Source organism: Phocoena sinus, chromosome 1 (assembly GCF_008692025.1).
Source record: "Phocoena sinus isolate mPhoSin1 chromosome 1, mPhoSin1.pri, whole genome shotgun sequence".
Classification (NCBI taxonomy): Eukaryota; Metazoa; Chordata; class Mammalia; order Artiodactyla; family Phocoenidae; genus Phocoena; species Phocoena sinus.
In genome coordinates this window covers 3145421-3171895 of record NC_045763.1, presented here as the reverse complement: position 1 = coordinate 3171895, position 26475 = coordinate 3145421, and the positions used below count along the sequence as shown (strand labels likewise).

Sequence of the window (26475 nt, the reverse complement as noted above, 5' to 3'; positions counted from 1 at the left end):
ATGGCACATAATGGTATTATTGGCACAGGTTCAAAATCGCAGTACAAATCCCAGCTTCCGGTGTGTCCTCCTGCCCTTTCTCTGTCTCCAGCTCTTTCTCTTGGACCATCTTCTTTCTGTTCCCCAAAGAATCTCTCGGAGAAGGCAGTTCCCCATAGGCGTCGGCATTTTTATAAAAATATATTTGGCCTATAGCGTCCTGCTCTGTGAGTTCCCCACCGGCAAACAGAAGTGGTAGGTGTGGGGACACTCCCCTTAGATAGTTTAGTTTTAGGTTTTGTGTTTTTTTGTAATTTGTAATTTTTTTTTTTTTTTACAGGTTCACCAACGGAATCCTGCATGGAAAGAAAACAAGGAGAGATTAAATGGCAGCGAGCTGAGGGCAGGAGGTGTCTACGCAACTCCTCTGAGCCTCCGTCACCGAGACCCAGGTGCACAGCTCCCTGGCTAATGACACCCAAGTGTCCTGGGGATGCCAAGGCTGTCTCACTGGACCTGGTCACCAGGGGCTGGTACACATGCTAGGAATCCCGGGGGGGGGAACCTCGTGTTAACTACGGTAACTGATGGAGTGGTCCTCCTGCCTGCGTGGGAGGGGGGTCTGGGCTTCACAAGAGGGTGCTGGGCCCACCCCCAGCATTAACTTACAAGGGGTGTGGCACCCCAGGCCTGCAGGTGACTGAATGCATCCAGCATCCTGCTTGCTCCCTTTCAGCTCCCACCACCACAGGCAGAGGGACCGCCAGCTCTACAGAGGGGCTATGGGAAGCAATGGAGTCCATTTCAATCCACTGCTCAGCTGGACGCTCGCTGAGGCTGGGACTCAGGAGAGGCTAACGGATTGCGTCAGAAAAACCACCTCCCGGATCTCCCCAAGAGGTGATCTTGCTGGAGACAGAAAGAACGTGAACCACCATGCTTGCAGGCCAGGTCAGAGGGCTGCAAAGAAGCCGGTGGCTCTTGCCCAGCCTGGGGTGCCACCTCGGAAAGTGGGGACGCCAGAGTCATCCTACCTCAGTGACAGACCCCGAAGTCAGCATCCCCCAGGGACTCAGAGAACTACAGCCATCCCAGGCACGGCCAGGTGAGTCGGGACGCCCCACGGCTCAGGCCGGAGGGGCTTTGGCTCAAAGCTGCAGCTCCATTATGAGGATGGGGCCATGCCTCTCTCTGCTGTCACTCAGAGCCCTAACCTGCACCCACACTGCAGGAAATGTGGACCCTCAAATGGTATAAAGAAGAAGGTCATGGCACCCTTCTTTGAAAGAGAGTAGGGGGTAGGGTTCTTTCTCCTGAATCAAATAAGCCCGCTGGATGATCCTCGACAGGACAGAGGGCTGAAGGGCATCCAGGTGGGGGGACACACCTGCAGCCCGCAGGAGAGCATCTGGTCAGCACTGACTCCGTCATCTTCTCCAAGGGCATTGGCATGCCAAAGTCTATTCCACGTGGGGAGGGGGTGGCGGTGCCTATTCCCTCTTCAGGACCCCTCCCAGTCTGGACGAGGAAGGCAGGGCCCCTGCTCATCACCTTGCCTTGCCTTTTACCTCTAAATGACTCCTGTTTGGGCAACTCCAGGAGGCCAACATGGGGCATCTACTCATCTCCTGTGGGATGGCCTGCCCTGCTGTGAGCAGGGGTGTCATCGCGTGTGATGAAACGGACATCCCGTCAGATGTGTGCTGGACCACTCTCGGCAGCATTATTCCAGCTGTGCCCTGGCCCCTCCCGCCTCCTCCGCTTTCTAGGATTTGGGGGTGGGAGGTGGTTAAAACAGAGAGGAATGTCCCTCTTGTATGTCTATCTGTTTTCTAATCTTTTTTTTTTGCGGTACGCGGGCCTTCCACTGCTGTGGCCTCTGCCATTGCGGAGCACAGGCTCTGGATGAGCAGGCCCAGCGGCCATGGCTCACTGGCCCAGCTGCTCCGCGGCATGTGGGATCTTCCCAGACCGGGGCATGAACCCGTGTCCCCTGCATCAGCAGACGGACTCTCAACCACTGCGCCACCAGGGAAGCCCCTTTCTAATCTTTTGAAAGTTAAAAAAATGTGGAGACAAATCCTATGTGATCCCCCCTTATATGTGGTCCCTAGAGTCGTCATGGAGATGAAGAGTGGAATGCTGGGTGTTAGGGGCTGGAGGAGTTAGTGTTTAAGGGAGACAGAAAATCAGTTTGGGAAAATGAAGAGTTCTGGAGATGGATGGTGGTGATGGCTGCGCAAAGCAATTGTGAATGTACTTAATGCCAGAGAACTGTCCTGTTAAAAGCAGTTAAAATGATCAATTTTATGTTCTGTATATTTTACTACAATTTTAAAATTTTTAAAAATACATTGAAAAAATATGGGGACACTAAAAGCTGGGCCTAGTGACCATTTGCCCAGTGCTGGGACAGTCTCCGGCTTGAGCTGCTGCCCGCTGTCCCAGCAGCAGGATGACCACCGCCCCCTCTCCACCCTCAGGCGGGTCCAGGGTGGGGCTGTGAGCCACAGGGCCTCCTCCCCTAAGAAGGAAGGTTTCCTTGAGAACTGTAGCCTGGGGCTGCTCTCCTGTCCTTTCTTGTGACCTTAACCAGACAGATCAAGGGAGGTGCCGCTTCTGCTCCTTCCCTGGGGCTAGTGTCTCCTAGGGGTTTTTCCAAACAGATATTATCTGACACTTAAAAGTCTTCAGTGCTTCTACAGTGTCTCCTCAGATTCTTCAGGACGAGGTCCCGCCCCCTCTTCCCCCATCCCTCCCTCTCCCTCTCCTTCTCCCCCTTCCAGGTGGCACCCTGGCCTCAAATCGCAAATCTCCCCCCAAGTTTCTGCTGACGGTCACCTCCCTGGGGAGGCCTTTGTGGATACCCTCTCCTTTCCTAAACATGTTCTCTGTTTCATTTCTGTTAGAGCATCGGTTCTATGGCTCCTCAGGCACAGGACGACCTGCACTGGTTTGTATCTGAGCATATATATGTCACATATCACCCAAGTGTCACAGGGTGCCTGCCAGGTCCACCTAGGTTTGCCCAGGTGCCAGCTTGGAGCCTGGCCTGGGGAGAAAAATCAACACCGGATGAAACTCAGAGAAGAGGCATCTCTGTGAAAGCAGCTTTGTCCTCATCCCCTTATCTGCCTGGAATGACCTTCACATGTTGCCTGTCTGGGAGGATGGATGGAGGGGCTCCTGGGCCACATGGGGGCCAAGCCTCTTCCAAACCTTCCAGCATCTGCTTCTATCTGGCATCTCAGGATGAAAAAAAGGAGAGAGAGAGAGAGAGAGAGAGGGAGCGATGGCTCCAACTCTGCGCCTTGAGTTGCCATTGGAACAGCAGTGCTGGCTTCCTGCAGAGGTGACTGTCCCCTGCAAGAAGAAGGAGGGGTCTGAGGCTACCTGGCCATCTTCCAGGCCTGCCCTACATTCCAGCTGAAACCCTGCTGCTTACACTCAGCTCGTGGGGGAGGGCTCGGGTTTTTCTGCTCCAAAGGCTCAGAGCAAGAGCCTCTCAGCCTGGCAATAACCCTGGGAGGGGCGGGAGGGGGAGGTGCGTCCTGCTTGGAGAAGGGCACCGGCGAGGTTGTGTACCCGGCGAGGGTGTGCATGCAAGACTCTGGGCCAGAAAGCAAAGCTGTGGCTGCTGAGAGATCTGAGTGATCGGATCCGGGATGAATTCTGACTTGGGAGAAACCAGTGCCCTCTGCTGCTCAGAAGGGGATGCTCGGCTCCTGGGCACCCCGGGCTGCGAACCACACAGGGGGTCCTGGGCTTAAAGATCAGCATCTGCTTTTGCAGAACAAAGAGAACAGGCAGAAGGCAGCAAGGCCTCCTGGAGCGTGGAGCCTCTAGTCAGTTTCTCCACTTCCCGAAAAAAGCTCCTTCCCCACCGGTTTCCTTGGTGCTGGTTCTCAGCTTGGGGAGAGAATGGTTTCCAGGAGGGTCCGGATGTTGCTTTGAAGAAAACGTTCCTTTGATTTACAGAAGCTGGATATTCCGTTAATGTATTTTTTAGAACAAAGTGGGAAGGCTCAGGTGCGTTTCTTGTTTTTTTTTGTTTTATTAGTTATATCTTTGGCGTGTTTTTGAAAATAATAATAACAGGATTTATTTCTCACTTGCTTCAGATGCAAGAGCTTTTATGACTTGTCAGGCTGGGTTCGGAATGAAGTGGCCTTGGCAGACAGAAAGATCTGAACACTGATGAGGTTCTCTGAAGTTTACTCGCTACGTGAAAAATGACAGGAAATTAGCCCAAGAGCCAATGAAAGGTGTGTGTCCAAGGTCCCTTTCCTCGGAGCAGGAAAGGCCACCTCATTTTGTCTCGTCCAGAGCATTCAATCAGGCTCCACCACGGAGGGGGTTTGAGGCAAGGGTTTGCCGGAATCTCTCGTAGAGGTTGAATCTAGGCAAACAGGCTTAACTTCTGCCCAGGCTGGGTCACCTGTGTGCACAAACCCCAGCACTGGGCGGGGCTCAGGTCCCAGCTGTACGTGTGGGTTAGCGTGTGCGTGCAAGACGCGGCGGTAACAAACTGCTGTAGCATCATTAAAAATGCATTTGGAGAGGCTTAACAGTTATGCAAGAGATAAATATCTCCGCTGGCTCTTAAACCTTAATTGAATGCTTTCGTATTAATTGCTATTTATTTAAGGGACAATAAGAACCCCAGTAAATCTGAACCGTCTTCCTGGCTCTTCACCACTCCATCTTCATGTCCACGCACTAATTGTAAGCATCAGGGATACTTTGAATCCAAATGCTTTCCTCCCAGTGTGTGATAAACCATCCGTTCGAGACACAGCGAAGGGATGTGGAAGCATTTATCAAGGACTAACAAGGCTGCTCGCGGGGTCTTCCTGGTCCGTGTCTGCGGGAGGAGATGGCTGGAGGAAGCTGTTGCCCCGAGTCTGCAGGCACGGTGTCTGAGCGTGGCCAAACTCCCAGTAAGTCCCGTCGCCTCTTCTCACCTCCCCAAACTGCCCACCTGAGATCCACGTGAGTGGGTTGAACTCTTCCGACACAGAGGTGCCCCCTCCTGTAGATGGGGGTGGTCCTGAAATAGCTCCTCGGGCGGAGCTGGGAAGTGGGGTCCAGACACTTTCCTGAGAACATGGTCCCCGGGGCCATCTAGGGTGGCACGTGGGGAGAGCCTATCCCACTCCTTCTGTGCCCCATGCTGCTGGAGAGAGAAACAGGCTAATGGGACAGGAAGGTCTTCTGGAGCAAAGACGTGAATAAAAGCACCTTTTCCCCCCCAGTTTGATTTTCTTTTAAAGCCAGGGAGGTGGCTCCATATTCCGATGTGAATGAGGAGGTCCTCGGCCCAGGCTTTTGGAGGCTCGGGGGCTGGCCTCCCACCTGCAATGTCCCTGCCCTGCAGAGTCAGGCTGAGTGTCCCCAGCAGGGATGCCAAGGCAGCTGGAAAGCCCACCCTCATCTCCCACAACCCAAGCCTCTTCCCACTTGGACCCAAGCCTCTTCCCACTTGGGGTCGGGCCGGGGACACAATGGGGCAGAGGCATCCACGGGGGATGGCAGTCAAGGCTCTCTGACCGGTGGTCAGAGCATGGCCCTGGAGCCAGGTGACCTGGGGTCACGTGGCCCTACCACTTACAACCTGACTGCCCTCACGCAAGTCACCTCCCCTCGCCGGGCCTCAGTTTCCTCTGTAAGATGCACTGCTGAGAAGACCGAATGAGTCTCTAGACATCAAGAGTGCTCCAGTGAGCTGCCATGTGAATGTCCCATTAGGGAACTGTCCCCACCCCGCCCCAGGTTGGTGCTACCTGGAGTGGAAGGCATGTCCACCTCCAGGGCCGCAGGCCTGCAGCTCTTGGAGGAAGAAAGCAGAGGTCTTTGATGCGCACAGCTGGCATCTCCCAGGTCAATGCCTTATGCGTTTATGCATTTTTGAAATCCCTACAGAGATGCTGGTGCCCACCTGGCCGCCCTGCAGAGGCGTCATCAGGCAGGCAGGAACTCCGCAGCTAACGGGCAGGCTCCCCATCGCTGGCCTAGTCAGAACTCCAAAGGGAGCTCACCCGTGGCCTTAATGAGGAATCATATCCAGGCAAAGTCACAAATTTCTGGTGGATGAGCCATGCCCAGGGCATCTGGCCCTTGAATGCTGGGAACAGACCTCCTCTTACCTGCCTCACCTGCACATCTCAGCAAAGGCCTTTGGGTGGGGAGGGTCACTTTCCCTTTTAATCTCATCATATTCCTTCATCCATCAGCTGAACATAGAGCTAAGTGGATCATTTTGGCTTTGGGACAGGAAGTGAGGGCTGGAGATTTGATTTGGAGCAAAGATGCAATTCACTAGGGCTGGGATTAGGAACTGATTGATTCACACCTGCTTCTCAAAGCAGCTGGGCCCCCGGACCCCAGCTAAGTGTTGCAAGCAGAGGCCTCTGAGGGTCCCATGTGCACCCCAAGAAGACACCACCCTTGCCCCAGGCCCTCCCCTGACTCTGACAATGGCATTTTCCGCTCAGTCCCCGTATCAGAAGATGAGCAAAAGTAAGGGAAAAAAAATTTTTAAATATCAATAAGCCTAGAAATTGGGTTCCCTGCTCCTGGCAGGAATCTGACGTCACACTTAGAAGGAATATCTGGGGGGAAAAAGATGCTCTGTGTGGATGAGCAGATGTCATCCTTTGAAAAACCTATAACATCAGAAGAGAAAACGATAAAAAACCAAAAACCCTGGTCGCCTCTATTGACTGTGCATCCAGAATGTGCAGTCACGGGGTGAGATGCTCTTCCCCCCAGCAGCTCGCGTGTTTGGGAGGTTCGGCACAGAAGAAAGCAATTTAACCTGAGCATCAAAGTCAATATCACTGAAAGCAAACCAAATGTTCCTATCCAGCAGAGCGTGGAAAACTCATCCTGTTTTGGTACCGGTCCCTGGCTTCAAATTAGTAGATGTCTCAACTCTTCACTTTCTTTCTTTACCATTGTCTTTCTTATCTCTTATACTTATATTTCAAAATTGTATTTTAATTTCACTCTGTGTTCTCCCACCTCTCCCCGCCATGTAAAGATGTGATGGAGGCATGACGTCTGCCCACTTGGCTGGGGCCCTGATCTCTTCTCATTGCGGGAAATGAGAGGTGTACTTGTAGCTTGTTTCCAGAACTGGTGTTCCCTGCCCTACAGGCCATCCTAGGGGATGGAACGGCACTGACGGAAATGGCCAGGGTGCCAAGCAGGGGGTTCCTGAGTCTGTTACTCCCTTCCTCCAGGACATGGGGCATTTCTAACAAGTGCAGCAGAGAGACCACAATCCCAACCCTCTGGTTTGCATCCAGAACGGTGATGCCCTTGGAATTTCGCCTGTCATGTCCAGAAGGGCTCCCAGTTATCCCAGAGGCGAGATGGGGGTGGGAAAGGGGAGGCCAAGGGAAAACCAATCAAGGTCCAATAAAAGAGGTACGTACCATAAAACAGACACATGGCGTCTGCCCTGCCCCCAGGAGGTAAAAAAGCCTTCGGCCAGTCAGCAGGAGATTTCAAACCATTTCTCAGACACAAAGGCCACAGGAATAAGATGCCGATCAGAAGAAGAGGGTCTGCAGTAAGCAGAAAAACGGGCTCACCAGGGCTGGTACATAACACCTGACAACCAGGCCGGCTCAGACCTGTGGCAGAAAACTGGCTTCTCGAGTCGAAAAGAATCCCAGGAAGGTGATGCTCGGCCTGGACCCACTGGCCTCCCCTCCCCATGCTGCCCAGGGCTCCCTTCTACCCTGGAAGGCCTCGGAGGACATGCAGCCTGAGGGATCCACACATGGGAGGAATCTGGTGCTGAGACCCACGGTGGTACCATCTCCAGATTTCAGTTTTTGATTTCCAGGACAAGGCAAAGCTCAGGGTCTCTGCCTCTGAGGGCAGAGATTCTACCCACTTTACTGCACATTCTAGAGAGGGCAGGGCCTGATGCCTAAAACGCGCATGCCCCCTGCCACCAGGTGTTTCATCCCCTTTGAGACCGAGCTACCATTTCCCAAGGCCAGTGAGAACCAACAGAGCTTCACCTTCAGCCCCAGGGCAAGAACCTGTTCCCTCCAGCGCTTCCACACCAGCCAGCTATGCCCACCCTGCACGTGGACAGGGCTCTCCTATGACGTAGGGGCAGCGAGAGACACAGCGAAACACCAAGACCCATCCACTCCCTTCCCCCTCTTCCCCCAAAGCCTGAAGCACTGGTTGGCCGGGATTTACATCCAGACAGGCACACACGCATTCAGTGAAATGCTTTGAAAATCCTTTTGCCAATTCTTTGTGAACTCGTCCTTCTGGAAGGCTGGAGTGCAACCCACGAGCTCCCCAAATGCTGTCGAGTAAAAGCAAAGTCATTTAGAAGGATGGTCCTGAGGTTTCTGCTCTCTGAGGTTTCTCCACCCTCCTCCTCTGGGGAGGGAGCATCTCAGATAGACAATACGGCAGAGTCTGGTGTGGAGACAAAAGGAGAGGAGAAGCAGAGGGTGTTTAAGGAACACCCACTCGCTCTCCAGGACAGGACAAAGTGACATTAACTACGGGCACAACAGCTGAAGGTCCCCCCGAGTCTCCTCGACCTGGGTTCTGGGAGAAGCCCCGTAGGGCACCTTGGGCAGTGTCCCCAGCCGCCACTCCTGCCACTGACTGTGGGCCCCTCAAGCCAGCCTGGTGTCCTGCTCATTTCTTCCTAAGATCTCTAAGTTATTGGAGAATTCTTTTTTCTTTTAATTTACAAAATGATGCATGAGTGTGTGCTCCCTTTAAAAAAAAAATAGCTATTGATGTTTTAATCTAATTCTGGATAAACCTTCAGAAGCTGACTCAAGGGTTTCTTAAATATTCCCAGGGATGGTTTTAGAGGCATGTCTTCTTTGAGGCATTACATATGATTCATAAAAAGGAGTGTTTAATAACCGGGAGTCTGGTTGGTATTTGATATCTTTGCGAGATTTGCTGCTGACATTTTAGTGATGGGGGTTCAGAGATATTGACCGGGGAGGGGACCAATCGTGATTTGTTGACATTTGGGAGGCTTGAGACTGTGAGGCTGGCTTTTGGATTCTGCACCATAATGCCCGCTCAGCCTCCGCCATGCGGGATCCAGGGCCGGGTAAGACAAGTCCGTCCACCAAGCGCAGGGGTCTGGAAGTGAACACTGGCTGCTGGATGTCTTAGCACCATTTTACGTCTACTGTGCCCCTCTGGTCTCTTCTCAGCAAACTTAGCTGCCTGTGTTTGCCTGGACCATCACAAAGAGATGGGAAGGCCGCCTGACACAGATAAACAGCCCCTGCATCCCCAGGAGGGGACAGCGGCCGGGTCTGGCCCAAGCCTGTGCTTACCGGTTCCCGTTAAACGTGGATTTGTACTCCCCGGCTGGGTGCAGCGTCTCGTCGGTGTACACGGGCACAGACGCCCGGACACACTCGTGTGAACACTGGAGGGTTTCGTTATAGGCCGTGAAGATGTCCAGGCTGCTGGGCACCCGGGCGGTCGTGAAGTCCGTCAGGTTCTGGCAGCTCTCCTCCTGATGGTTTGCCTTCCGCTGGTGGCTGTTCCTACGAGGGTTCCCGCTCTGGGCGCAGCTGGAGGAGAGAGGAGTCAGGGTGGGGGTGGGGGGATGGGCAGACGCCGAGACCCTCAAACACCTCCAGTGCTTACACTGTGGAACCTTTATCTCCAGGCATGAATTATACACCATTTAATATTAAATGGTAATTCCTAGCCTCTTCAGAAAGATCAACCACAATCAAGCAATCAGCTCTTTTTTCAAAAAAAAAATAAAATAAAATTTGAGTTTTAAATGCGGCCATTATTGCTGGGAGGATTAGAAGGTAAGGGGTTGACCTGTGTTATCGGAGAGTGGAGGCCTGGTTTGGCCAAAGAATGTCAGCTTGGGCAGAGGCGCTGACTCAGTTTCCCCAGGAACACCTGGATGGGATGGAAACTGTGATGGGTGCCCATGGGGAAAGCCATGTGCACAGGTCGGGGTGGCCATCGTTCATTTGGAATGGACCATGCAATTATCTTTGGGGAGAGTTAAAACTGGGGAACCCTTATCCTCAGCCCCTCCTCTGCCCAGGCTCACAAGTCGGAAATGAAACTGGACCATCGGGACCTATGGAGAGAACTGTGCTTTGTGCCCCGGGAAGTACCCACCTTAATTCCCTGTTCTTCTGGACCACAGAGGCTTCCAGACGCTGTGTAGACCAGACACGGGGGTCCCACCCTTGTTGGCCAAGGGATTTGATGGAGAAGGTACGCAGGGAACCCTCCCAACCCCCGGAGGGGCAAGTTCACAAGGATGGAAGGAAGCGCTATCCCCACAGAGGAGGGAAGAGAGGAGGAGACGGGGGGCACCTCATCAGGACACCGGTTCTCCTCCTTTCCCCCCCATTCATGCTCAGAGCCTTTGCGAAGCGAGGGGGCTCTGCAAGGGGCGGGAATGTGAGCCCGTCTCCCCATAAATTGTGTTAACTTCCCGCCTCGTCTTCCCAATGAGAGAAATCCTGATTGCTGGTGGGGAAGATCCACCCATAAACGGAGGTAAGAAGATGGATGTGAAAGCCAGGGGACACCCCCAAGGTCATGGAACCACTCATCCACTGCCCTGAGTCGTCCTTCCCAAAGGACTCTTTGAGGGTTTGCTGTAAACCCAAAAGTGTGGGCAAACCAAGAGGAAGCTTGCCTGCCTATTTCAAAGTCACAAAGTCCGAGGACTCCTCTGGGGGAGGGGCTTTCCCTCACCAAGATGGCCAGCGGGACTGGACCCGCTAAACATCCCTGTGGTCCAGGGCTCCAGAGCCCCTTCTCTGGACAGCCAGCCTTGCCCAAGATGCCCTGTTGGGAGCTCACAGTTATCCTTGTCATCTGCCCCAGAAAATGCCCCGGGTCCTGGGACTGCCGGCCATCAGGAGTGTCAAGGCCTTGCTGGTCTCTTCTGGGTGATGCCACTCCCCTCCCCACCCTCTCTAATCCTGGAGACTGGCTTTCTCTTGCATTTCCATGCATTTCTGTTACCTGGAGGCTCCAGGTAACAGAAGGATGGGAGGGCAGCTCCCTCCCATCAGCCTGTCTGACTTCCTACCACTGGTCAGCAGGGGGATGATTTGGGCGTATGACTCCACAAGGGCCGTTCAGCTTTGATGTTAACAGGAGCCTCGTTTGCTGGAGGAGTGACTGCAGGCAGACAGGGGCCTGGGAGGCATGCGAGCAGCAGGGTTAGCCAGAAGCTCCCTGATTTTCCCAGGGGTGTAGCAGGTGTGTACACCCAGCCAAGGCCAACCTCAAAGTAGGCCAATTTCCAGGAGGAAGTAGGCAAAGACAGGCCGCCTGGAGCAAAGCAGTAACCTAGTTCAGCAGACACAGAACGGCTGTGAGAAGAAGGCAGGAGAAAGAGACCAGGACAGCCCAGGACAAGGAGGGGCAGGCAGGGACCCCACCCAGGCTGCCGGTGGGAAATAAGGATAAACTGCACTGGGAGGGTGACATTCAAAGGGGCACTGGGATCCAAGGGATGGGCTTTGGGAACAGGACACGTGCTGCCTGAGGAACTAAGTCAAGGAGGCCGGGGCTCGTGTCCTGCTGCAGAGAAAGCCACCAGAAGGGCAGTGTCAGGGAGCGACACCCTCACCAGCCAGCCAAGCTGCCCGGGGCAAAGGTGAGAGGGTTTAGCAGATCAGGAGCTGCGTGCTGTTCTCCATCCCAAACAGAGAAACAATTCCCTGGGCTGTGAGCCAAGATCGCGTTTGAAAAGTAAGGACTTTTCTGTGCGTGCTTCCCCGGGGACCCCTACTGATCCCCGTTTCCAGGCCAGAAGGGCCGAGGATCCTTACCAGTTTTTTAAGACAAGAGTTGTAATCAGAGCAGCTATGACCATGATGAGGGAGACGGTGATGGTGATGATCTGATGGACCGCCAAACCTGGAAACAGAGAAAGGGGGAGGGGGGCAATGAAACCAGGGGCATGAGATGAAGGGGCCCAGGAATGGGGGTGTGGCGACCTGTCCCATCAACCCGGCTCTGAATCCCGGGTCCCATCATGTGCACACACCCTGGCAGGGGGCCCACGTTGACAGGGCCTGCCACACGCTGTGGGTACTGGGGCTGCTCTCACCTGGAGCCCAGGAAGGGAAGCCCCAGCCTGGCCTCTCTCAGTCCCTGAGCTATGACCCGGCCCCTGGGCAGCCGTGTCCTTTCTTGCACCTGCCGAGCCCTTCACCTGGCACAGGTAAGCACTGTCACCCCTCCTTTCTCTCCTCCCAACCTGGGTAAGTTCTGCTCCTCCAGTCTGGGCACCAGGGCAGCTGGCCTGCAAGTGGGAGCAGGGTTTGGCCAGACCCAGGAGGAGCCAGGATGGCCCAGGATTTACTGGGAAGGTGGGGAAGAGAGACATGTATGTTGACACCCTTATAGACTCAGGCACTTGGATCACTGGGGAGCATCTTCCCCTTTCCAGAATACTTTCCAAGAAGTTCACTGCCAGATGAGCTTCCAGGGAATAAAAGATCCAGGCCCAGCCTCAGATGCTTCCTGAAGTCCCAGAAGAGGATCTGCAGTCTGGCCTCACGGCTCTGTCTCCACTTGTGTGTGTATATACGTGGCTGGGGGAGGGGACAGGGGAAATGGCAGGACAGGGACAGCAGGACTGGCCACTCCAGAAGCAGCCAGAGCCCTGACCGAGAGCTGTCTGCAAACCCCACGTGAGGACCAGGATGGCAGAGGACAGGAACTCTCTCCTCTGCCCGCCTCCTCCTGTATCATCTTTCATCAACCAGAGATGCAGAGGGAGAGAGAAAAGACAGGCCGGTAACACCTCTTGTCCCCTCCCTGGCTAGGTTCCAGACAATTCATCTGTTACATCCTTTCTGGGATGTGGACACTAGGGCTGAATCTGCTGGTCAGTGAGGGACACTTGAAAGGTCCAGGGCTCTGGCCCCACCCTCCTCCCGTCAGCAAGAACCACACCTGAGGAGCTGGGGGCCAAAGGCTGTGAGGGGCTCTGCAGAGACCCCTGCAAGTGGCAGCACCCTGCCCCCTGGGAGTGCTGACTCCCCATGTTCTTTCACCTCCGCCATTCATTTGAGCGTCTGTCTCTCTCCACTCCAGACATCCATGTGCAGAGGCCTACCCATCACACTTGAGAACCTGGCATGTCCTGGGGTGAGAACACTGCGTGTGCATGGTCCAGTGTGGAGGGTTTCAGAGTGTAAGATTTTTCTGGCGGCCTCTCAAGGACACAGTCTCACAAACAGGTGTTACCTCTCTACCGAATATGATCCTCATGGGGGGAGTTGTTAATAAATGATTCAAAGTCGGCATGACCAGAAAACAAGCTTTCTCTTCTGGGCGGCCTCTCTTCCAGGCTATTTCTGTTTGTCCCAAGGAATTCCCTTCCTGAGTCCGCAGGGTAGGCACCACTTGGAAAACGAGAAAAATCCATGAATGCCATGGGCCTCCCTTCATTCATTCTTTTACCCATTGATTCAAGAATAATTTACTAAGCACCTATTGCAAACCAGTCAGTGACAGTTTTGACTAACTCAGCCATGGTGTCCAGCCTCAGGAACAGATTCTCTGGTGCACATTTTTTTAAGTGGCAGTGTTCACTGTTGGTTCTGGCCAATGGCTTCCCATGTACCTGTGCCCAATATGTGGCATGTACTACAAATTTCTGAGCCGGCTTGCCTTCCCTCTAAGACTGCCAAATCAGCTTGCCAGTGGGGCTGAAATCTAGTTATGCCAATAGGGACCACCCTCAATCTCACCATGCAGTGCCCAGCTGCCTCAGTAATCTCTATGTATTCACCAGCTTCCCTGAGACCCAACTCAGACTTCGTTGGCAGAGGGAGGTGGAAATGGATGTCCAGTTTAACGGACAACCAGGAAAGATGCCTGCTCAGTCTTCCCTCACCCTCCATCTACACAATCCTTCTGGTCCAGTCAAGAGATGGCCATGCTGTCATGAAGAGGATGTGCTCCTCCTGTGTCTGTGCTCCCTGTGATGGGGAGGAGGCTGATGATGGTGATGGTGATGGTGATGATGATGGTGGTAGTGATGATGATGATGGTGATATGATGGTGATGGTGATATTGATGATGGAGTTGGTGATGGTGGTGATGTTGAGAAAGTGATGATGGTGATGGCGATGACGGTGATGATGGTGGTGGTGATGATGATGGTGATGATGGTTGGTGGTGACGATGGTGATGATGATGATGGTGAATGGTGGTGATGATGGTGATGGTGATATTGATGATGGAGTTGGTGATGGTGGTGATGTTGAGAAAGTGGTGATGATGGTGATGGCGATGATGGTGATGGTGGTGGTGATGATGATGGTGATGATGGTTGATGGTGGTGACGATGGTGATGATGATGGTGAATGGTGGTGATGATGGTGGTGAGCTGATGGTGATAGTGATGATGGAAATGGTGATGGTGATGATGGTGGTGGTGATGATGATGGTGATGATGGTTGATGGTGGTGACGATGGTGATGATGATGATGGTGAATGGTGGTAATGATGGTGATGGTGATATTGATGATGGAGTTGGTGATGGTGGTGATGTTGAGAAAGTGGTGATGATGGTGGTGGCAATGATGGTGATGATGGTGGTGGTGATGATGATGGTGATGATGGTTGATGGTGGTGACGATGGTGATGATGATGATGGTGAATGGTGGTGATGATGGTGGTGGTGATGATGGTGGTGATGATGGTGATGGTGGTGATGATGGTGGTGGTGATGATGGTGGTGATGGTGGTGGTGATGATGATGGTGGTGGTGATGATGGTGGTGATGGTGGTGGTGATGATGATGGTGATGATGGTGAATGGTGGTGATGATGGTGGTGGTGATGATGGTGGTGAGCTGATGGTGATAGTGATGATGGAAATGATGGTGGTGATGTTGAGAAAGTGGTGATGACGGTGATGGCGATGATGATGATGGTGATGGTGATGATGATGGTGGTAGTGATGATGATGATGGTGATGGTGATGGTGATGATGATGGTGATGGTGATATTGATGATGGAGTTGGTGATGGTGGTGATGTTGGGAAAGTGGTGATGATGGTGATGGCGATGATGGTGATGGTGGTGGTGATGATGGTTGATGGTGGTGACGATGGTGATGATGATGATGGTGATGGTGATGGTGATGGTGGTAGTGATGATGATGATGGAGATGTGATGGTGATGATGATGGTGATGGTGATATTGATGATGGAGTTGGTGATGATGGTGATGTTGAGAAAGTGGTGATGATGGTGATGGCGATGATGGTGATGATGGTGGTGATGACGATGATGGTGATGATGGTTGATGGTGGTGACGATGGTGATGATGATGATGGTGAATGGTGGTGATGATGGTGGTGAGCTGATGGTGATAGTGATGATGGAAATGGTGATGGTGATGATGGTGGTGGTGATGATGGTGATCACAAGTACGCTCAACAAGTATTAGCAATTGTCAGGTGTGTATTATCCCATTTATTCCTGGCAACAACCCTCAGAGGCAGATACAATCATCATAAATTATGGAAGTGAAAATCATCTGGGCAAGTTTGTGTAAATTCCTTGGGGCATATAGAATGTGCTGGTCCCAAAGCCCATACTAAGAGCAGTAGTATTGTATGATTTTGAGCTCAGACTTTGTTCATCTCAGTTTTGGCTTTGATCTGGGGTCCTTGCATCTTCCAAGAGAGAGGCTGGCACCTCTACCCTCTATATTCTTGGGGAGAATAATCTTCTAAATTATGGAGGCTGGTGCTTGAGCCTAACCACCCCTTCCATGGATAGATCTCTTAAGGAGTGCTCCAGGCTCATTCCAAAAGCCTCCCAGCCATCTTGGCAGGTCACATCCCCAAACTCCATGGCAAGAACTAAACCATTGTTTCTTGGGCTAAACATGCCATCTTCTAGGTCAGGACAATTCAACATCTATGGAGTGTAAACGAGCACACTGAATGGGAATGAGCTGACAGGAATAGGAGGGATTTGTCCAAATTCAGGCCAAGCCCAGCTAGAGGCACTGAGAGTTCCCTTGGAAGAGCAGGGCACTCTGTGGTCCATGCTCTAATGTCTGCAGGGCCAGAGAAGGCCCAGGCCATCACCGGATTTTTGACCTCACATCTTGTTACCCAGGGAATTCTGTTGAGTTGAGTATTTGCAGTGACCAAAGTCCTTGGAAGGGAAGTGTTCCATGAACAGCTGTATCTTAGATGTTTAATTCTCTCCCAATCCCTCTGTGGGTGAGGATGGGAAAGCATTGATTCTCTCCTTCTGGTGGATGAAAGAAACTGAGGCCCAGAGGGGAAGACAGTTGGCTCAAGGGACCCCCTCACTGACGACTGCAAGAATAGAAGACCAGCCCTTTGCCTGAGGTTCTCATGAATCTTTGAGGCCCTTAAGAAAGAGCCAAATCTTCACCATCTTTATATCCACCCCTACACGCCCACCCCACCACACACATAATGCCTGACACAGTACCTTACAAGAGCAGCTGTGTGGCATATTCTTAAATTGATATCTGAAAAGTAGAGAATAAAAAACTAGGGGAGCAGGTAGAAAGGTAATGACATAATTCCAATATCTGCCTTGTTCTGGAGGTCCTTCTCCTGCCTTCTGTGTGAAATTTCTCCATAGGACTTGCCAAGTTAAAATTTGGAAAAAAATGATATGTAGGTTAATAAGCACTAGGATCATCTGGGCAGAAATACAAGAATAATATAACAGCTATGCTATCTAGAAAGACTTCTCTACACCTGTCTTCACACCCATGATCCATTTAATCCACTGCCTATCCTGCAGAGCCAGGACACAAGGCAATTCTCTACACTGGAGTTCCAGGGAAAAATCAAACATCGAACTTCAGACGAACAAATCTGTAACCACATTCTTGGTAACAAAACTGGTTAGAGGCAAACTCCTTACTGCTCCTCACGTACTTTCCTTGCAAAGCAAACAAACAGCCTTTTGCTTCCACGTCTGGCCCATACATTTTGATGGGTCATTGGGCCCCAGACATAAGGAATCGATGGCTACAAGAAGACCTCACAGACCCCACAGTCATGATGGTTGAACAAGGACCGGGTCTTCACGTGGTAAGAATGATATTTGTAGGAAGCAGATTGGAAGATGGAAACCCCGTAAGGATGCCTCATCCTTTTCTTCTCTTTGGGAGGTCACTCCTAAGAAGATAATAGAACCACTCAAGAAAGTTGGGTAGTGTTTCAAGCATCTGTCCTATCCTTCAGGCCTCCCCAAATGCCAGGAGTTGTTTCCCCATCTTTGTAAGTCCCTTAAGTTTGTGTGGATCCTGGGTAGGCAAACCTTGACATGAAGAGCCAGATAGTAAATATTTTAGGCTTTGCGGGTAGTATGGTTTCTGTTGCAACTTCTCAACCCTGCATAAGAGAAGCCGTGGGTCAATGGCACACCAATAAGCATAGCTGTGTGCCAATAACACTTTATTCACAAAAACATACAATGGCCAGATTCGGCTCATGGGCTATAGTCTGCAGAACCTGATTTAGGTGAATAGCTGAAGGTGGTGTGGCTAATCAACTATACAGAAGTATAGAATCTCTTTTGAATGGTTGGTTAAAGTCGGGACTCAAACTCCCAACTTTTGGTTCTGTAGAACCTTCCTGCTCTACAATCAAAGGTCTACAGTCTTCTGAGACCTTCACTGGCCACTGTCAAGGTAATTTCAAATACAGTCAAGCCTCTGTCTTATCAAGTGGGTCCATAACAACCAGCAGTGGGCAGTTTCGCCCTACTGGGTATGTCCATGTGAAGCCAGCTTGAGAATAGATCACTCTGTGATACTCAATAACAGGATCCTTGATTTTCTGGAGAGTGAAGATCAGTGAGAATCTTACCAATTGAGCCCCTCCTATGGCCCTCAGAAATAATTCAGTTACGTGTCTATCTCAATTTTTCCATTAGGTTGAAAAGGAACCTCATTGTGTAAAAGACAGTAAGGACCTACTGTATAGCACAGGGAACTACTCTGTACTCTGTAATGACCTATATGGGAAAAGAATCTAAAAAAGAGTGGATATATATATATATATGTATAACTGATTCACTTTGCTGTACAGCTGAAACTAACACAACATTGTAAATTAACTATGCTCCAATAAAAATTAATTTAAAAAAATGTTCAGATCATAGAATCCTTGTGTTGAGAGAGACCTTACTCCACTGGTCTACGGACAGGGCTTTCTCTGCCACAAATGGGACTGTTCTTAAGAGGGCATCCTCCAAACTTCTCTTCTTCTTGAATAATTTCTCTCAACACTCACACCTTCAACACTCACACCAGTTGTTCCCTCTGGTCAGGTCTTTGGTGCTCATTAAATAACACAGACAGGAACATCTGTGCCATAAACTTTACTGATCCCGGGCAAGGCCATCCTCAAATAGGCTTTGTGCCAGCTGTTGGGTGGGCTGTGACTGGGTTGACAAGGTGGTTACTTTAAGGGAACATGCACTCTAGATCCCTAAGAAAGGGGAAAAAACAACCCACTTTCTCCTCTCCACCTTCCAAGGTCAATATTGAATTAATCTTCAAACTCTTTGCCATTCAGACATGGTTCCAGAGCACAGAGCAAGCTGTGTGGGGAGTCTTGCTTCCCTTTCCTGACAGGTGTGATTGTTCCTGCTAATTTAGGGGTTCTTTCTGCTCCTGGTAATTGCCACTGTATACTAATGTGCTAGGAATCAGCTGCCATGCAGATAATGAAAAATTATACCCAGAATAATGGATGATGACAGATGGATTACCAAGCGCTGCATCAATCAATAGGGCTTTTATGGTTATATTTGTGGTGGTTTGTAATAAGATCAGACCCTGAAGATTGATGGGGAAATTGGTAATCCATCTCTGGTCTGGATGAATTTCTTACTAAATGGAGCCGAATTAACTGTCCATGTGAGGAACCAACCACTGCAGGACCACTGCAGGACCTTCCCTCTAGTCCTGGAGGGGTGGCGTGATAGGTACCCTTGGATGGAGGGAGGAACAAGGGCCTGGAATTGAGGCAAAGAGATGGCATTTCTGGGTTTATAGTGGCTCATTTACAAAGCAGGGCTCTCGTGTGCCTGCGTTACGGAAACAAAGACCCATTGACAAATGCATCCAAGAATGTCTGTCTCTAGGTGTTGGACAGGTGACAGTGAGTGCCCACAATGCCAATTCCACCGCAAAGAGACCATTCCTTTTCCACAAACACTGCAAAATGTTGACTGCACGGGACGTCTTTGACAAATGGTCTCTGGGAACATGGTGAAGCTCTCAGCAGCCATGGCGGGACAGGCGAGAGGCCGGCCCCATTTTCTTGAGGAAGAGACACCCCAAGGATGAGGGGCTCTTTCTGAGGCAGTCGGCCACCTGGGGGGTGGGGGGCAGGCTGTTGAGGGAAAATGTACCTTCTAAAACTGGGGCGTTCACAGAAAAACAAGGGCACCTGCTTGGTGGCGGGGTCACGAAGACACCATTTTCTGAGTGACCCTGAAGAGCCTTCCACGGGGTGAGTGATGGACATGCTTGAAGCCAAGACTCTGTTGAGATGATGTGTCGACCCACTGGAAGTCCCTCCAGCCCAGGGCAGGACGTCAGTGGAGAGAACACAGGCTCACCCAGGAAACAGCTGTGCTGACACCTCAAGGAATCATCCCATAAGGACCTCAGAGCCAGGCTGCCACCATGGTCCTCAGCCAGAGATGTCTGAACATGTCAGAAGGCACAGGGGATGGGGGTGGTCCCACTGGCATCTAGTGGGTAGAGATCAAAGATGCCAGCACACATCCTACAATGCACAGGATGGCCCCATAAGAAAGAAAGATCTGGACCCAAACATCAAAGGTGCTAAGGCTGTCTGCTAACAGGAGAAATGCGTGAACGACAAGAAACGGGTGTCCACTCCTCAAACCCACGTCGCACCATCTGAACTGACTTCCCCGGACACCATCATTGAGGTAGCATGAGGTTGGTGGGTCAGACACATCCGGAGATGACACCCTCTGTGGCTGCAACGTGAGAAATATGGTCCTTTCCCTGTTATGACCCCTCTTCTGCCTCCAGCCCCATCCTCACTAATAGCAGAGACGGGGCTAAGGGCAGGGGTGCAGGACTGACTCATGGGCCGCCGAGCCAATCCATGCAGTGAAGTGACTCTTGTTGGCAGTGATGCCACCCGTGATTCTCAGTGAATTAGTTCACATGTAGCTCAGCACCACCGCATGAAGTGGGCACAAAAATGCTCCCCGTTTCCACAGGGAGGTTGCACAGTGCAGCCTGGGAGGTCTCCAAGGCCACTCTCAGGTTCAATAATTCCCTAGAAGGACCCACAGCACTGAACAAAGCTGTTATACTCCAGGTACGGTTTATTACAGTTAAAGGCTACAGATTAAAGTCAGCAACGGGAAGAGTCCAGGAGAGACCAGGAGCTTCCAGTCATCCTGCCAGTGGAGGCATGGACAGCACTGATTCCTCCCAGTGACCATGGTGACAACATGCATGGGGTATGGCTGGCCAGTGAAGATCCCCTGAGCCTGGCTGTCCAGATTCCTGGTTGGTGCTTGGTAACGTCCACATGGCTGACTTCCCACATGTGGCTGGCCTTGGTTTCCAGCCCGTCCAGAGGTCAGCCGACACAGTAGCCCAAGGCCCCCACCGTAAATCCCCTTATTAGCATAGACTGTGTGCCCTGTCCAAGGTCCCAGGTAAACAAAGACCCTCTTATCAGGCAGGACATTCCAAGGGTTGAGAGGTGACCTCCCAGGAGGTGGGGTCAAGAAATTTCCTTTGAGGGCTTCCCTAGTGGCACTGGTTAAGAATCTGCCTGCTAATGCAGGGGACGTGGGTTCGAGCCCTGCTCTGGGAAGATCCCACATACCGTGGAGCAACTAAGCCCATGCGCCACAACTACTGAGCCTGCCGCTCTAGAGCCCACAAGCCGCAAATACTGAGCCCACGTGCTGCATCTACTGAAGCCTATGTGCTCTAGAGCCTGTGCTTGGCAACAAGAGAAGCCACCCCAAGGAGAAGCCCGTGCACCGCAACTAAGAGCAGCCTCCCCCCACTGCCGCAAATAGAGAAACCCTGCGTGCAGCAATGAAGACCCAACACAACCAAAAATAATAAATTAAAATAAATAAATTAAAAAAAAAAGAAATTTCCTTTGAGCAAGCTTAACCCTTTATGCACACACAGCTGAGACTCAGCAAACACGGGACTCGAACCCAAGCAGGCTTTCTTCGGACCTGTGCTTTAGCTGCTCCCCTGAATAGCCCACTGGAGTACCACTGTCCTTTCTCTGCATGCATTGGCCAGTGGCCGTGGAACCATGGTCCTGGGATGATGACATGCACTCTGCTGTCTGCAGCCTCCAAAAGGGACTTGACGTTGGATAACGTCTCCTGACATTAGCCTCAACTAACGCTGTCCCATTCCTGGGTTGGCCACATCTGGGGGCAAGTTCCTCAGTTGAGAACTTCCTTTGCTTTTGGAGACTTGAACTTGAGAACCCAGTGCTGCAGATGAGGAGACGGAGGGAGACTGAGGCCTAACACGGTCACACGGCAGCCAGATCTAGACCCCAGCGGATGCATCCAGCTACCTTCACTCTTCTCAGCACCGTCTTCTCAGCCAAATCTCAGCTCTGTCCCTCCTCAACCCGAAGGGCAAGCTCTGCCCATTCAGACCTGGGATCTTAGGGAGGGTGGGGTGCGGGGCACAGAGAGCTTGGGAGACCCCACTCACAGGCAGCAGGGTTTGCTCCACATTATGGGGCTGAACTGTGTCCCCGCACTCCAAATGCAGATGTTGAAGCCCTGATCCTCACTGCCCTAGAACGTGACCTTGTTTGGAAATAGGGTCGTTGCAGCTGTAATTCGTTAAGATGCGGTCATGCTGGAGGAGGGTGGCCCCTAATCCAGTATGGCTGGAGTCCTTGTCAACAGGGGAAATTTGGACACAGACACACACAGGGAGAAGACCGGAGTGATGCTGCCACAAGCCAAGGATCTACTGGAAGCCAGGAGAGAGCCCAGGACAGATGCTTCCCCAGCTCCTTCAGAGGGAGCACGGCCCTGCCAACACTGGCCTCAACTTCTGGCCTCCAGAACAGTGAGAGGATAAACTGTTGTTTAAACACCCCCAGTCTGTGAGACAGTATCATGGGGGCCCCAGGAAGCTACTACACCTTCTGAGCTTTGTGACACTCAGGCACGCCAGGGGGTCACTTAGGGTCGGGAGGCCCAGAGCCTCCCCTACATTTGTAAAATCACGATCCACCTCACAGCTGACTCCAGAGCCACAGTCTCTTTTCCTTTTTTTGCCTCCCTCACCCTACACCCTTCAGCCAGTCCCCCGACTGGGCCATCACACAGGGAGGTGGCCGTGCACTCAGAGGCACAGTCTTAACCGCACACTTCACCAGTCTCAAGACAGCTGACACTGGGACACGTGATTTGGTCTTTCTGTAGTGGATTGAACAGTGTCCCCCCAGAATCCACATCCGCCCAGAACCTCAGAATAAAACCTTATTTGGAAATCGGGTCTTTACAGATTTAATGAATTACTTAAGGATCTGGAGATGATGTTATCCTAGATCCAGGGCGGGCCCTCAAAGCAATGCCTGGTTATCCCTTATAAGGCATACAGGAGAAGGGGACACAGAGAGAACAGGGAAGAAATCCACGTGAAGATGGGAGCAGAGGCCAGAGGGATGCGGCCATAAGCCGAGGGACTGCAGGCACCAAGAGCTGGAGCAGACAAGGAGGTATCGTCCCTGGATCCTCTGGAGGGAGCGCAGCCCTGAAGACACCTTGCCATTGGCTCCTGGGCTCCAGACCTTTGAGAACACATTTGTATAACTTTATACCCCCAGCCTGTGCCCCAGGACACGGACACACTCGCTTTGCCTCAGTTTCCTCATCTGCAAAAAGATCCCAGGGAAGGTTTATTCAGGGAATACAGGCAGTCATTAACTGCTCTCTCCTTAAGGGCAGGCATCCTCCTTGTGCAACTGTGAGGCTGGTCCTGGACAGCCCTGCTTCTTCTCTCCCCCATGGCAACAAATTCCCTCTGGAGATGGTGTTAAATGCAGAGCCTGACTCAGCCGGCCTCCCACCCAAGGGGCTGAGATCCTGCATCTCACCTGCTCCTGGGGCCGCTGATGCCACATTCAGCGTAGCAAGGCCTTGGAGCACAGGTCAGAAAACTGGGCCACGTCCCGCCCACTGACTGACATTGTAAATAAAGTTTTATTGGCACAAGGCCACGTCCATTCATTTACATGTTGTCTAAGGCTGCCTTTGTGCTACAAAGGCAGAGTTGAGTGGTGTGGCCCAAAAGCCTAAAATATTTTCTGTGTAGCCCTTTATGGGAAAGTTTGGGACCCCTGCCCTAGGGGACAGCACCAGAGTGCATGTGGCATGACTGGAGGGGTGGGTGGGCAGCTAGAGAGAGTGAGGGGTGACCTCTGTTACCTGCCAACCCTTTTCCCATGTGCCTCTCCTACTGCAAGACCACATGGGTCAGAGGGTAGAGCCATAGGGTCGCACCTTTCAGCAAGTGGCAAAGGCTCGGGAGGGTTTCTGAACTGGATTTAATGGCTATGCACGTGGGTCACCCATGGAAGCCAGGCCCCATCCATCTGGCTGCTCGGTTGGTCTCCGATTCAGTGGGCAGCAGCAACCAGGATGCTGAAGGGGGCCCAAGAAATGGCCGCCCCGGACATGGGGGTCAGATCTGCTCATTAACGGCAGCATTGTTTCCGGCAAAAAAGCCAGTCCCCCAGGGAAATGCAAACCACGCAGAGGGGATGGAGTCCTGAACTTCCAGGCAGTGTGTCACCGTCCCCACCTCTCCCGTGTTGTTTGCTGATCCCCCCCCAGAACGTGGAGGCTCATATAGGTACACACGTGCACACGCACACAGGGCCTGCACACTCACATGTGTGCGCACACACACACACAAACACACACGCTGAATTCATGGCTCATCCCATTGAAGAACAGAAGCAGCTGATACTCAGCTTTGAGCTCAGTAGCCAATATGGAAATGACCCATTTCCTTCGCAGAACTCCCAACAGCATTTGAATATTTCAACAAAGGATGGCAGGCTGGGGAGGGGCGTCTTGCGGGGGGCAGCCAGTGGTATTGCCTGATGCTACGGAGAGGTGGCGCGGTGCCCCCCCGGGCAGGGGGCAGTGGAGGGACACACACGGTGCCCCACCAGCCAGCGCTTCCGAGAGCACAGGACCTTCTGCTGTCAGAGCGGCATGGTCCTGGGCCCCCGGCAGCTGGAGCTCTGGGTCCCACGTGTCAGCTGCAAAGTCTGTGACTAGATTACTCGCCATCAGAACCAGCACCCACCATCGGGACGGAGTCTATATTTAGCCCATAGAACGGTGAATGGCTCAAACCTCTAGGCAAAGAGTGAGGCCTGCCCACCTACCCCCCAGAGCCACCCTCACGATGCCACCTGCACGTCCGCATTTTGCAGGCCTGCGCTGCCAGGGCTCCGGACCAGGAGGTGGCGCACAGAAGGTGTGTGGGGGATAGTGGCACACATCCTGGTGATCGCGACCTCGGAGTCTGGGCAGAGGCTCAGGCTGCCTTCCTGGTACAGGAGAGGGCTGGGCATGCCGGCTCAGAGTGTGGCCCAGAACAGACTCCCTATAAACGTGCCCCAAATAAACAGGAGGACCAGTGCTGCATCCGTACCAGAAAGCCCCAGGGCGCCGGGAAAGGTGGGAGGGATAAATTAGGAGTTTGGGATTAACATACACACACTACTATACATAAGAGATAACCAACGAGGACCTACTGTATAGCACAGGGAACTCTACTCAATATTTTGTAATAACCTATAAGGGAAAAGAATCTGAAAAAGATTTTATATATATATATATATATATATATATATATATATATATACACTTTGCTGTACACCTGAAACTAACACAACATTGTAAATCAACTATACTTCAATAAATAAATAAATAAAAGAAAGCCCCAGGATGTTCAGAAATAGCACAGCCTGGTTCCCACTCACCGTCCAGTCCCAGAGGCTTTAGTTCCACTAATCTTTTTTTTTTTTTTTTTTTTTTTTTGGTACGCTGGCCTCTCACTGTTGTGGCCTCTCCCGTTGCGGAGCACAGGCTCCGGACGCGCAGGCTCAGCGGCCATGGCTCACGGGCACAGCCGCTCCGCGGCATGTGGGATCTTCCCGGACCGGGGCACGAACCCGTGTCCCCTGCATCGGCAGGCGGACTCTCAACCACTGCGCCACCAGGGAAGCCCTCCACTAATCTTTTTATTTAAGGCTCTCTTTTAGAATACATTCCCTGTGCCCCAGACACCTCTCCAAATCAGACAGATGGGGGCCCAGACTGTGGGGTATTTACCTCCCTGTGGTGTGTGACCTTGTCCCCTCTCTATTTTCAGTGATGTTTCAGCATGTTGACCGTGGCCCAGGACAGACATGGCTGTCTGGTGGCTCCATCCGAGAGGAGCAGACCTAAGCGTGGCTCCGCAGTCAACAGGCAGATACCAGGCGAGGGACAGAGTGAGTGATTCTCGGATGCCGGCTGAGTACTGGAGGGGGATTCAGCGATCTCAGACAGAAGACCCCTCGGAGGTCGGTGTGTCACAGGTAAAGACAATCATGGGACAGCGACAGGTGTAATAATGAACTCTGCCACATTTGGACCTGGCTGGACTTGCATTCCGACCTCAGCTCTGGGGCTTCGAGCTTCCTACCTTTGGAATTGCTCTGAAGGTTGCAGATGACCCACTAGCCTGGTGCCCCCTGCAGTGCGAGTGCCGCCGCTGCTCCTGGCCCAGGGTCTTGGGTACAGGAAAGAGCGTGTCTGGGGCTTGGCTCTGAGAACATGATTTCAGATGGAAGCTGCCTGTTGATTCCTGCATCCTCCAGGGTCACTCATGAGAACGCCTTCTGCGCTCAGGCCGTCGGGGGCTGGGGGAACGCTGTCATCAAGCAGTGGCACGTGATGTGCCCTTTGATGAGTGAGGCGGGATTGGGCCACGACTCTGTGCTTTGCCTGCAGGACCTCAGGCGGCCACCCATCATTTCCCTGGTCCCACGCAGGCCCTGACCATCCCCCAATGAGACAGGACTGAAGGGTGACACCTCATCTGCAGATGGTCCCTGCTAGATAGGGAAGTGCCACATGTACATTCAGGGGCTCTTTATTGAGGACCTACTATGTGCAGACACTGGGCTAGACACTAAGCTGCAGCTGGGGACAAAAGCAGGTGTGCCCCCACCCTGTGCACACTGCAGTCAGAGACTGAGGGGGCAGGTGCCACCCAACACACTCAGAAATAACTGTGCATTGCTCTGTGACAAAGGCTCCAATGACAAGAGGTACCGTGAGGGCCTATCATGAGCCAATCCAGGAAGGCACAGAAAGGGTCCCCGAGAGACTGAGACCCTCAGACTAGT

At 52.2% G+C, this 26475-nt stretch overlaps 1 protein-coding gene across 1 annotated transcript in view; it reads right to left on the bottom strand.

The window, feature by feature from the left end:
- Nucleotides 1-300: 300 nt before the first annotated feature.
- AJAP1 (adherens junctions associated protein 1) overlaps nucleotides 301-26475 on the bottom strand; it is a 62182-nt gene continuing 36007 nt past the window's right edge. The window contains exons 2-5 of the mRNA XM_032604188.1: nucleotides 11817-11904; nucleotides 9324-9566; nucleotides 7419-7550; nucleotides 301-335 (exon numbers count right to left, since the gene is read on the bottom strand). Of these exons, the coding sequence (XP_032460079.1) occupies nucleotides 7478-7550; nucleotides 9324-9566; nucleotides 11817-11904 (404 nt within the window). The 3' untranslated portion in view covers nucleotides 301-335; nucleotides 7419-7477. The remainder of the gene's footprint in view (nucleotides 336-7418; nucleotides 7551-9323; nucleotides 9567-11816; nucleotides 11905-26475) is intronic.